The sequence below is a fragment of the Solanum stenotomum genome, chromosome 8 (assembly GCF_019186545.1).
Source record: "Solanum stenotomum isolate F172 chromosome 8, ASM1918654v1, whole genome shotgun sequence".
Taxonomy (NCBI): Eukaryota; Viridiplantae; Streptophyta; class Magnoliopsida; order Solanales; family Solanaceae; genus Solanum; species Solanum stenotomum.
In genome coordinates this window covers 25,426,965-25,440,845 of record NC_064289.1, presented here as the reverse complement: position 1 = coordinate 25,440,845, position 13,881 = coordinate 25,426,965, and the positions used below count along the sequence as shown (strand labels likewise).

The window sequence follows — 13,881 nt, the reverse complement described above, 5'->3', positions numbered from 1 at the left end:
AATCCTTTTTAGCTATGACTTTTAAAATCGACGTGCCTGCTTCAGCATGTTTCGAAAAAAATATTAAAAATTTATTTCTTTTCTTCTACTTTAATTTAATTAGTGTATTATTTTTTCAANATAATTTTTTTTCAAAATTATGAAATCCTTTTTAGCTATGACTTTTAAAATCGACGTGCCTGCTTCAGCATGTTTCGAAAAAAATATTAAAAATTTATTTCTTTTCTTCTGCTTTAATTTAATTAGTGTATTATTTTTTCGAAATTATGGAATCCTTTTTAGCTATGACTTTTAGTTTTAAATTCAAGATTTCACGCTGAAGCAGGCATGGCGTGTTTCGGATTTTTTTTTAAAAAAAATCACTTATTTTGTTCTACATTAATTTAATTAGTGTATAATTTTTCGAATTATGAAATCCATTTTAGCTATGACTTTTAGTTTTAAATTCATGTTCTTTAGTTATTGCTTTATTATTTTGAATGTCGGTAATATTTGTTTATATCTTGTAACTACTTTGAGTAAAAAATCAATGATCGATGACGAACAATACTTTAATTATAGACATCATAATGGACCTCTTCACAATAAATTTGCGCAAACAAAAAGTAATTAACCACTTAAATATCTAAAAATCATATTAAATTTAATAAACTTTCTAAATTCTACCTAAATCACATAAATTAAAATAAAAAAAATACTAAATTATTGAGTCCGTGCTAGCACGGCTTGTATCTAGTTTATTATATAAAACACTGTTATTCGATATGTAAATCTTCTGGAAGAATATAAATGACAAAATCATTATATGTATGTGTATTATTTTACTAGACATGTTTGGCCTGTGCTAGCACGGATCCAACATTTACATTTTGAATTGAGTAGTTTTCTTGCGTGAAAATGACACCAGATTATCATTTCAAAATATCATGACATTGTCATGAATATTAGCTTTTCAATTCAAAATTAGGATATAACGTCCTTAGGTTTGATCTCAATTTTTTCAACATGTAACTCAAATTCATGATCTTAATATCTATCATCAGACTTGCATATCTCTGTCTAAAAGAATAATTATATATGTACAAATAAGAATACAAAAGAAGCCTTGAAAGGAGGGAATTGATTTAAACAATAATTTATTCATATATAAGGTGAAAGCACCATCACACTGATCACTGATTGAGTAGTAGAAGAAGTGGAGGGAAGTTACGATAATTGAGAAGCCAATTGACCCAATTTCATTCCTAACATAGTCTCAACTTCATAAAAATCCATTAGATTATCTTACAATCACATTCTAAAAAATTGTGACAGAACACCATGACTCAGTACAATTTATCTATCCATGCCATGTCTTTACTATTGGTTTTGCTTTGAATGATGCCAACACTCCTTCTTTTGTGATGTTAACTTTTGTTGATCGCCAATGTTATATGCATAACTTAAGTTTTGTTATTGAGTCATCTATTTTAGATCATTAAAGTAAAGTAAGATATGCATATTAAATTCTAATAGTAAAGTAAGATATACATTTTTTTGCATCAAGCTGTTTCGATACATATTCTTAGAAGGGCAAATTATATGACTAAACAAATATATACTAGTTAATTAATTATTGTAGTTATAATTTTAGTTAATTATCACTCGCGATCAACATTCAGTGATAATTACATGAGCTGCGGTTTCGAGTTTGTATAATTCACACGTTTGTATATTTGTATAATACAATTTATATAATTTTGTATGATATAATTTGTACAACTGTTTAAAGTCCAGATGTTTGTGTTTGTATAAATTCGTTATTTCGAGTTTATACAAAAATAGCTCAAATGCTCAATTATACAAACATGCCCGTAAATTATACAAACTCACTCTTGAATTATACAAACCCATGAATTAGGGTGTACAAAATCGAACCGAAAAAGTTGAATCAAACCACAAATTAAGTCAAATCGAAAAAAAAATTCGACTAATGATTTGATTTGACTTGGTTTGGTCTTGAAAAAAATCATACTATAATTGGGTTGGTTGGTTTTAACTAAAAAAAGTCAACTCGAGACCAAACCAACCCGACATTATATATATAATTTTTAAAATTTATTTTATACATAAAGTTATTTACTTTGATATAATTTCTAAATATTACTTATACTTTTTCATAATTTTTATCTTTTAACATATTTTTTCAATTTTTTTTTTAAACTTAAAATTTTGAATGGTCCAATAAACGTTATAGTCCATAGATACTAGTAATTCTGCTACAACTCAATTCAAAATTAAATCAATACTAATGTTAACAAAAAATTAAATCTACACTAAAAATGACAATAATGTTAGATATATGTTCTTTAGTTTTACATTGGTTTAGACATTTAAAATACACAACCTAATTTAATTTTTATTTAATATTTAATTATGTAATTTTTACTTATTATACTTGTTTTAGCATGATTTAATACTTTTAAATTATATGACATTTTCATTATGACTTATTAATTTGCAATATTTATTTTATACAATTTCATTATTATTTTTTGTTAAATATTTTAGTATCATCACTCATCTCATATTTGTGTTATTTTCTTAAGAAAGATCTTAGATAGTTATATTTTGGTTGGACTAAAGAAATATTTGGAATATGTTTGTTTGAATATTTTACTAGAAAAATTCAAAAATCCGAGGTTTATTAGTTTGGATTGATTTATAAATTTAAAAGTTCGACACAAATGGTTTGGTTTGATATTTGAAAACGACAAACCAATCCGAAAAAACCTGAGTTTTATTAGTTTGGTTTGGTTATAAACTGAAAAGTTCGACACAAATTGTTTGATTTGACATTTGAAAAACTTGAACCAATCCAGTCATGTACACCCCTACAGTGAATTATACAAACCCGTGAATTATACGAACGAGGCAACTGACACTACAACTATAACTCGTAAATATACAAACTATAGCTATGAAGCATAATTAAATTTATAATAGTGACTATTTACGAAAATTCTTCTTTTTAAAATTATCCCATTTTAATTTATTATGGGAAAATGCATAAGTACCCCCCAGCCTATGCCCGAAATCCCAGAGACACACCTAACCTTTACTAAGGTCCTATTACCCCCCGAACTTAATTTATCTATAATATTCTATCTCTTTTCGGTCTATGTGGCACTATCCTTGAAAAAAATGTCAACATGCGCTGGGCCCACAAGATTGTGCCACGTAGGCAAAAAAGGGGTAGAATATTACATATAAAATAAGTTCGGGGGGATAATAGAACTTTAGTAAAGGTTAGGTGTGTCTTTGAGATTTCGGATATAGGCTGGGGGGTACTTATGCATTTTCCCAATTTGTTATAGGAATGATAGTTGAGGAAGGGCAGAATAAGGCAAACTCTTGACGAGTGGAGCAGGGGAAGATTCAAACAGGGTGGGCAAGATTAAATTTATTAAAAACATAAATAGGACAAGGCAGGTATTGGGTTTTGGATTAAAAAATTTTGATTGATGGATAAATTTTTATATCTTATAATGGACTAAAACAAAAATTTATTTGTTCAATCGATAAGTATTAAACAAATATAAAAAATGAAAAAGAAACTAAATGAAGCGGGATAGCAACTATATGACAACGATTTGATCTAAGAAAAGCAGGTCTCACCATCTACTTTGAATAGCAAATTAAGTTCAGAAGCTTCCGTATTTGTGCCTAAATGTGTGATTGCAAAGAAGAGTGAGTCAAGGGTCTTAGTGTCAAATACAATTGATTTGGGTGAGGATTTTCTTGATGAAAATGAGGAAGACAATATGCTTGATTTTGGCGAGGATTCTCTTGATGAAGATGAGGAAGATATGTTCGACATGTGCTTTGATAGAGTGGCTAGGGAAGGAGATATATCATCTAGGCAACAAAGAAGTGGAAGCAACATAAGCAAAAAGAAGACACATGGAAGGCAACATAGTTGGGACGGTAAAATGACTGAGGAGTTTGTTCCAAGGCACGTACCGATGCGACAGGCAAAGCAGAACCATTTGGCAGTATCAATAGGTTCAACAAGATCCAATAAATCCATAAAGAAAGTATGAATTATCAAGTGTTGTTGGACAGGTTTGAAGAAGAAGACAAGAGAAAAATACTTCAAGTTACTTTTGATGGGCAATCAATCCTTTTTAATTCATGCGTTTGCAATAGAAAGTTTGAGGATGATAACTCAACTTTCTTCTTAATTGGCATATTTTTACATTATTTAAGCATCTTCATCTGTAATATCATCATAGAGTGTATTACAAACTCTGTGGTGATCAGAAAATACTTAGTTATCTCTAGCTCTTATTTTCTTCATGTTTGTTAGGTAGTAGACAGTTCATTATGATTAGTAAGGCAAGGCCTAGCCCCCCTTGCTTGCACTTATCCCTATGGATATTTTTTATGTTTAATAAAAATCAGTGGTAAATTTACGGAGAAAAAAAAAAGCCGGATAAATTTTCAAAATAAACTAAATGAGTATTTTAATTGATCAAGATTTACCCTACCTTATCCCGCCTTACTCTAACCCATATGCCATTCCTAATTCATTGATTGAAATTTATGCCTTTTAAGCGTCCGACTCTTGGTAAAAGTTGAAATTCTTAAATAACTTAGAAGTGAATTTATTTCCTTTTTATTTATTCATATTTTTGAAATTATATCTGTGTGAAATTGATCAAGAAAAAGGTGTATTATTGTTCTCTTTTGCAAATGAACGACAGGATGTGAATGATAGGCTCACTAACATAAATTTATTCAATAAAATGGTTTATTGGTTCTTTCGTAAAGCAAAAAGGTGGAATCTTGCAAGTTTATTGGTTCCTTCATAAATGAACTCCCTGCTTATTGTAATCCAAGGAAGAAAAAGAAAGAAGGAGTTGCTCGGATGATAAATATCTATTACTTTTAATTTTAAGATTGTGACTTTGAATCATCGAGAAAGCAAAAAGATGGGAGGTCATGCAAAGAGGGGTCAAAAAATTTTTATAAAAAAAACAAAGAAATATCAACTCATCAAAAGAGCAGAAAAAAAACAAAAAGGTTGTTAAGTGGGGAACTTAATAACTCGTCGTCTGCATTCTAAGTTGCCATCAAAACACGTGATTTCTTGGTTTTGTTCATATACATGTATTAGGAAATCAGCATTAATTAATGTAATTTTAGACTCTCACCATGCTTATCTTATAAAAAATATTAAGAATATAATTAAATAAACAAAAATATAATCTATTTTCTAACTTAAACTTTTAATAAAATGATTAGACACTTTATCATGATATTAGAGTTATGTTTATTGATCCAACGTGGGGGGCTCGGACCATGCTGGATTGGGAATGTACTCTAGGTTTGTGATCGTGCACGCTTTGATCCGGACAATCATGTATGGACTCGGACAAGATTCCGAGAGTACTCTTTTATAAGTCGAGCAATATTCCTTTTTTCTTTGAGCTAGCTAGTATTTGAGGTGTGAGTTAAGTCTAAGGTCCATTTAATATGGTATCAAAATATGATCAAAGGTCTTGAGAATTTTCACGTGTTTAGCCATGAAAAAAAAATAAGATTTACACGTAAGGAGTGTATTGACAATATAATTAATTAATTAATTAAAATATGCTTTCTCTGTCAATTTATACTTTTAAATGAAATGATTACACATTTCAATAAAATTCATTATTTAGTTTTTACGTGAGTTCATTTATTTAGTTTCTACGTGAGTTCATATGTATGTTCTTTTTTGTCATTTTGATTGTATTAAACATTATTACAATTTTATTCTCGTTATTGGTAATCCTTTTGAAAGTGCAATATATATTTGTTCATGCAATGTATTATGTTGGAGTTTCATATTGTCATTAGGGTGGGCGTTCGATATTCGGTTTGGATTTTTAAATTGCTGAATCAGTAATTTGGTAATTGGTAGTTAAAAGTAGATACTAAATATCAAAATTTTAAATTTCTTTTCGGTAATTCAGTAATCTATAAATTAAACTTCAGTTTGGTAGGGTATTCACTAATATCGTATTGAAGTTGTAGTCAATTATATTTACAAAGTTTATACTATTTCTCCAATTATTTCTATTTTTTTATGTGGAGGCACGATGTAATAGAAGATTAACAATTAAAAAGACATCAAGAAAAGCAATTTGAATAACTAAAAGACATATATTTGGATTGTTTACGTTTTTTCTTTAACTTTCTTTTTGAACTTGTATTAATGAGTAATGGACATGCTGATAAATGACCTTCATTAAGTAAATAATTTGGTATTCAAGAAATATCGAATACTAAATGGTATTAATGTCTCATACCAAACCCAAATTCAAATACAATAATTCTCCCGAATATCATACCAAATATGAAATTACCGAATACAAAATTATCAAAAATTTCGATTCAGTTTAGTAATTCGATTTTTGATATTTTATGCGCAGCACTAACTGTTATAGTTAAAATGCAAATAAAATTTCTAATTTATAACAAAAAATAATAGTATTCTTTTAATTCCTATGCCATGTCATTTTAGGCTTATTTTTGTAGACTTTAATTCGTTCGTAAGACTCTCCTTCACTCTCATTCGCTCAAACTCCGAATTCTCTCTCAAGTCTTTTTCCCTAAGAAAGCTAGGGTTCAAAGGATTTTAAGCTTCCATCGAAGAGTTCAAGTGAGGATTTCTACCAACACATGAGAAAACTTCATTAATGGATTCTTCAATTCACTCAAAATATTATAAAGGTCAGTCAACAGTAATTCGTAAAAAATAGTAAATGATATTTTTATCGATAATAAAATATTTTAATAAAGTGCAAAAATTTTAATAAATATTTTTAATTAATGATGAAGAAGATGGGACCCATGTCATGGAACAACCATGCTAATTGCTTCAAAGGGTCAATAATATTCCAGATGGAGAAGATGGTCGTAATAAAAGGGTCAAGGTCTTTCCTCAAATTTAAATTAGCAATTTAATTAATCCCTCCACTAACCTTATCATTATCAAACTTTAAGGAAGATTTCGTTTTATATACGTACTCATTTGATCATATACGAATTTACAATGCAAATATGATATTTCTGTCCAATTTATGTAACTTATATTTTTATAATCGATCTAAAAGAGAATGACATACATAAATATATATATATATATATTTATATTAAAATTAAATTGTACGGAAAAGAATCCTCATATATATTAATGTTATAAATATGAATTACTCTATGAATGTGGATTCTTAAAATTTGTATAAAATTATGTTGTACAAGTGTCAAATATTTAAGGACGTCAAAGTTGAAAGAACGTCATACTCATATATATATAAAAGTTGGATGAGAGGAATAGAATAATTATCAAAGAAATAATAACTCTTCGACCACGTATAATTTAATTTAAATAGAAGAAAATAATATTTTCAGATATTTTATATATAAATAAAAATCTCTCGTAAAAAAATATAAAATTAATTATTATTTTTATAAAGGACTAGAAAATCATTTTTCCTTATTACAAGCGAATTCTTAAATCATAAATTGCATTAGAGATAAAAAAAAAAAAAAAAGTCACCTCTTCAAAGTTGGGGAAAAATCTTCACAACACCAATATATGGTCCAAAAGATTTGTTTTCAATGAGGACCAGTCTTCTCATAGACCTTAGAAAAAAAAGAAAAACTCTCATCAGGTTATACTAATTTAATTTGTAGACCATGACTTAGTCTTATAAAAAATATTTTTGCCAAGCTTCCTTTAATTTTCTATGAAATCTTAGTATGCTAACCGTGTTCAACAAATACAAATACTTTGAAAACACATTAATCTTCTTTCATCTCAAACATATATAATACTCTAGCAATCCCATCAAAACCTTAAATTCTACTCTTCGATTCATTGAACAAAAAAAAAAAAAAGCCTATTATATGGAGGAGACAATAGCCACAATTCTTTACGGGTGTACATTGAGTAAAGAGATGGAAGCCAATTTACCCAATTGGGCAAACCAAAGAGATGTTCTTTTAAGTAAAACAGAAGAGATTATTGCGGTATTTAGTAATGTAAAAGAAAGATTAATTATTAACCAGCAGCAGGAGGTAGTTCAAGAATGGTTGAGTAATAGTGGTCATCAACAGGCACTAGAATTGTTTCATGCAGCAGATCAAAATATGTTATCAGATCATATAGCTACGGGGGCCGCGACGACGATGCCATTTACGGTGCATGGGCTACCGCAGGAAAGTGATCAAATGATGGTGGGTGATGCTTCTCATGATTCCAGTAGAGTTGCTGGTGCTACTTCTTCTTCCTCCCAAAGACAACGAACAAGGTAAGAAACTTCACTACTTTTAAAACAAGTGCACTATTTGATAATTAGTTACATCGTGGAAATCGGGAAAATTGATTTTGTACGTCACTTACTTTTATTTATATAGTTTTATGACGTATTTTTTCTGTAGATCTTTATTTTTACATACTCATAAGAAACTGAAAAAAGATCATTTTTTTCTATTTATTATTATGTAAATGACCAAGAGAACTTGATTCCTCGTTACCTATATGTTGTATGAAGACAATTACTTAGCTTGTATAACTTAATATGGCATTTGGTATAGCTTTATTATACTTCGTATTGAGCTAATGTATATAAGTAAAAGTGTTAATTTATGTTCGTGTATTAATTTAAGCGATATAGAATATGAGATATAAGGATACATGTATTGTTTAATTCATATAATTAATGCATCTATGTCTTGTTATATTCGTTTTCATAGGATAACAATTCCTTAATTAATCTATGCATAACTATTTCGTGAACCAAACTATAAATCCTTTTAGGGGTCATTTCGTTTCATATATAAGGCATAATTTATACGTATATTACTTGCATAAAATCACAATGTAATGTTTAGTTGTCCTTTTAATATTTTGCGTATCTAATTTCTACATAACTGATATAATTTCTATATTATTAATTTTTTGCATAATCATAACTAATTTTCAAACTAAAAACGACCTTTATTGCATTATTTCATGCAAAATATGTGTATAGTAGTGTGAAATAATGAGTGGGAAAAGGGTTGGCACACAAAGTAACAAAGGTTATAGTTACTGTTTATCTTTTTCATGAATTCTTCTATTAGTTTCTGCTTTATGACATTTTCACAGAAATTCCACAGAACTTTCTGCCAAGCAGAGTACCACTAACTATAAAAATGTCAACATATAATGATTTTCTTCCAAGTTTCTATCGTTAATTGCGAAGAAAATGAGACCATAATGCAATATTTAAATTATTAACAAATTACTAGCACTTAGCTTTTTTTGTCATACAAAAGAATAAACCCAAGTGGGGACAACAATTAATGTGTACGCACGGAAATATATATAATGACTACTATACAATTATTTTAGCATGACGAGATAAATACATATACAAATGATCTTTACCGATAATTAATTATCACTAGAAGCTCAGAAAGGAAAGTGACCACATTACTTATAGACTTCACATGATGTTTTGCTCTCACAACATATTAATAGCTGTAACTTTTGCATATTTCTGTGCTAGGTTTGAAATGTGTGCAGTTTAATCATTGTGAATTTTCTGGGAAGAAAGATAATATTTGTCATCTTCTAGTGACCCTTTTTTATTTTGGGTCAAATGTCAATATTTTGGTTGTTAAATCCTTTAATTGACATGTTGTAATATTGGTATAATCATTCTAATATATAGAATATAATTTGCATGAAGGTGCAGAACGGGAGATAGAGATAGAAGAACATTCAGAGTGGGTGCTCCAAGAATGGGAAATCTTGAACTTCCACCAGAGGATGGTTATACTTGGAGAAAATATGGTCAGAAAGAGATTCTTGGATCTAGGTTCCCTAGGTAATTCATTCTTTCATTTTATTTATATCTTTCGTTTCTCCTTAGCTGTTATGTTGCACTTTTTGAGAGTCAATTGATTAATTTTCAAAGCTAAATTATATTACATTAAGTCGATATTTTAAAATAAATTAGATATTCAAAAACTATAGAAAATACCGTAAATTACAACTTTTTTTTTATCAATATGATGAAAAAATACATAGTATTAAAATATTAGTCATCGGTGACCCTTAAAGTTGGTACCCTAAACTTAGACACCCCAACTAGACTTTGTTTATTTTAGTGTCAAAATGATACAACGAAACATGACCTGAGGTGTCTAAAATGAACAAAGTATAGTTAGAGTATCTAAGGGAAAGTTGGTGCCAACTTTAGGGGGCCACCGATGAATTCAACCAATTTTTTATTGTTTGACTCTCAAAAAGAAAACTACGACAATTAAAATGGAACGAAAAAAAAAAGTAATTAATACTACTTTTGTAGTTTTTATATATATATATATACTCTTAAAATGTGCTTCTTTTTCTTATTTTTCCAATGATTAGTAGATATCCCACCAAATTCGACAAAATCTAAGGACCAAGTCTGCTTTCTTCGATTTATTTGAAGGGGTCAAAATAAACCATATAACTAGCTCCCATCATTATTATAATTAATATAATTAGTTTCACAGATTACAAGACCTTTGAATTGAAGTAGAAACAGTCAGTTTGAACAGCATAAACTTTAATTTGACTAATTGGATTAGAAGTATATATATGTAGAGAAGTGTCACCTTTTTATAGAGATACGCATGTATGTATCCAATATAATGTACGCTAAGAACTATTCTTGTTTACTCACTCTTAAAAGCCAGAAAACATATATATATATAATCTATGTAAGCACGAATCTAATACATGTTATTCTTTCAATCTCAATTATGTGACATAATTGGAATTCAGAGAATTATTCAAAAAATTATGATTTTTGAATATTGAAAATTATTAATTATTGTGATTTAGAGTAATATATATATATATATATATATACACTGCTCAATCAGCTTGCACTTTTAGACTTTAATCTCACTGACTTTTCCTATTATATTTTTAGTGTACAAAATATGGCGTATTTTGACCATTTTGAATTCCACATGCAACAACATTGTTGGAGTCAATGGGACATGTTGACCCTTTATACTTCTCATACATTCTAGAATTAATGATATTTATGCATCTAACAACCCTTTAATTTATTAATTCCTCTTCTTCTTCATCTTATATTTTTTAAAGAAATATATATTATGAATCTTCATTTCTTCTTCTTGGTATGAACATTTAAGATACAAAATTGCTCCTTTGTTTCATTTATTTAAGGGATAAGGCATAAGTACCTCTAGATTGTGACCGAAATTTTAGAGACATGCCTTAACTAAATTAAGGTCCTATTACCCTCCTGAACTCATTTTTTACATAATTGTGTACATCTTTTGGCTTATGTGGCACACTCTGTGACTCAACGCAGATCAAGCACGTGGGAGATATTTGCACGCCACGTAAGCCAAAAAGGTGTACAAAATTACAAAAAAAATGTGTTCAGAGTGGTAATAGGACCTTAGTTTAGTTAAAGTGTGTCTCTGAGATTTCGATAATAGTCTAGGGATACTTGTACCTTTTCCCTTTATTTAAGTTAACAAATTAACTATCAATTTAGCTTTCACACAATCATGTTAAATGTACGTACCTAGAACATGGACAGATAAATGTCAATGATAATTAAGTCTAATTGGATAACTAAGAAAATAAAAAAGTAAATACCATATTGTATGCAGTACATACAAATACATTAATAATGTACAAATTTTACAATTTTACTACTCCCTCAATTTCAATTGGCTTGTTTATGACTTAATGTTTCTTTTTTAATCTGTTTATTATCTTTTTCCTTTTTTGACAATTCCTTAAATTTAATTTTTCATATGACATTTTTAAAACAACAAAATTAAATGATATTTTAGTAAATTCTACTTAGATTTAGTTTAAAACTACAAGATTTAAACGTCTTTCTTACTTTCATAAATTTGTGTCAAGTCAAAATCAGACAAACAAATTGAAATGAAGAAAATATATATTTTAATCCATCAACTATTACTAATAGTACTTTTTGATGATTTAAGGGCTTATTATAGATGCACCCATCAAAAGCTATATCATTGTCCAGCCAAGAAACAAGTCCAGCGCCTTGATAATGATCCTTACGTATTTGAAGTAACATACCGATCTCAACACACTTGCTATATGTCCGCCACAGCTCCCACCGTGCCTCCTCCGTCCGTGGAAGAGATAACTCATCAAACCACCACAACCCTTCCATCGGCGCCACTAATATTGGCGCCACCAACTTCAGCCTCCTTAAGCGGGCATTGGCTCTCCATGGATATTAAGCCACAAGGAGATCGAGCTGGCACAAGCTACACTACTACATTTGACATACAAAGGTACGTCCGTCAACATATTCATAATTTAAATTTAATGAGTTCATAATATTCATTTCTTAAAAATAAAATAGTTCAGAACTCATTAAGTTTAACATATGTACTACTAATTTAATTTTAGGGAAAATTACGCGGTTAAGCAAACTTATACTATTTAATTACTCATCATAGCTAAGCTATAGTTTGCTATAATTACCACTCACGACTAACATTATACATTAATTACGCGAGCTGACTTCGAGTTTGTATAATTATCCACGTTTGTATATGTATAATTCACCAGAATATACAAATACATATGTATAATATACAATTATCTAACCTATATACATATACAATTCACCTCTCTCCCACTCTCTGCCCTCTCTCGCTCACCTCTCTCCTCCCTCTCCCAATCTCGCTCGCCTCTCTCCTCCCTCTCCCAATCTCGCTTGCCATATCTACAAATACATATGTATAATATACAATTATCTAACCTATATACATATACAATTCACTTTTCTCCCACTCTTTGCCCCCTCTCTCTCGCCTCTCTCCTCTCTCTCCCAGTCTCGCTCGCCTCTCTCTCCCAGTCTCGCTCGCCTCTCTCCTCCATATAACATGTAACTACGAATTGTAATTATCAAACTATAACTATGGAGAGTAATTAGGCTATTTTTGAGTGGCAATATGTGAAAGTTCCCCTTAATTTTATCTGTATTAAATATGAGCCGATCAAATATTTTATTTATTTTTGTCTAATCCATTTTTGACCCGTCAATTTCCGATGAGACCCGCTTAGCTATATGTCAATACTAAATTGGACCCGCCACTAATTGTTGAGAATATAATTAAATAATAAAAGTTTGTTTTTTTTCTAACAGCTTAAGTTTTTAGATGAGATGGTCACACACTTCAATATTAATACTATACATACGTGTTTGTACAGGGATTTTGGGCATGGTAGTGTTGGTTCACTAGCTAGCCTGGTGACGGCTGGCGTGGGCGGAGGAGGAGGCGTAGGGCCCTCCGGTGGTAGATTTGGAAGAGAAGCTGATTACCAGCCAGTGGTAGATATGGCGGACGCCATGTTTAATTCAGGGAGTAGCAGCAATACTAGCATGGACAAAATATTTTCTTCTATTGATGACAAATGGGACACGGCAGAAAAGAAAGAATAGTTCATATATATATAGTTGATTTATTAAACATGACGATACTATCGAATTAATATATTGTTCATGAGGAACATAGGTTAACTAATTAATTGATTGTCAATAAACTATTCCTGACCGTGGATTTGTCATGATCACAAGATTGTGAAATACCAACAGGGTTTATTAACTTGTCTAGCTTAAGGAAAAAGGTACTAGTATCCCTAGACTATGATTGAAATTCCAGAGACACACCTTAACTAAACTAAAGTCCTATTACCTCCTAACCCATTTTTTTGTAATTTTGTGCACCTTTTTGGCTTACGTGGCATTCAAATATCTCCCACGCACCTCAATTGCGTGGAGTCAC

General features: G+C 29.8%; 1 protein-coding gene across 1 annotated transcript; it reads left to right on the top strand.

Moving 5' to 3' along the window:
• Nucleotides 1-7,935: 7,935 nt before the first annotated feature.
• LOC125874554 (WRKY transcription factor 55) lies at nucleotides 7,936-13,538 on the top strand. Its single transcript, XM_049555456.1, has 4 exons — nucleotides 7,936-8,339; nucleotides 9,765-9,902; nucleotides 12,061-12,381; nucleotides 13,307-13,538. The coding sequence occupies exons 1-4, from the start codon at nucleotides 7,936-7,938 to the stop codon at nucleotides 13,536-13,538; spliced, it is 1,095 nt and encodes a 364-aa protein (XP_049411413.1).
• The last annotated feature ends 343 nt before the right edge of the window (nucleotides 13,539-13,881 follow it).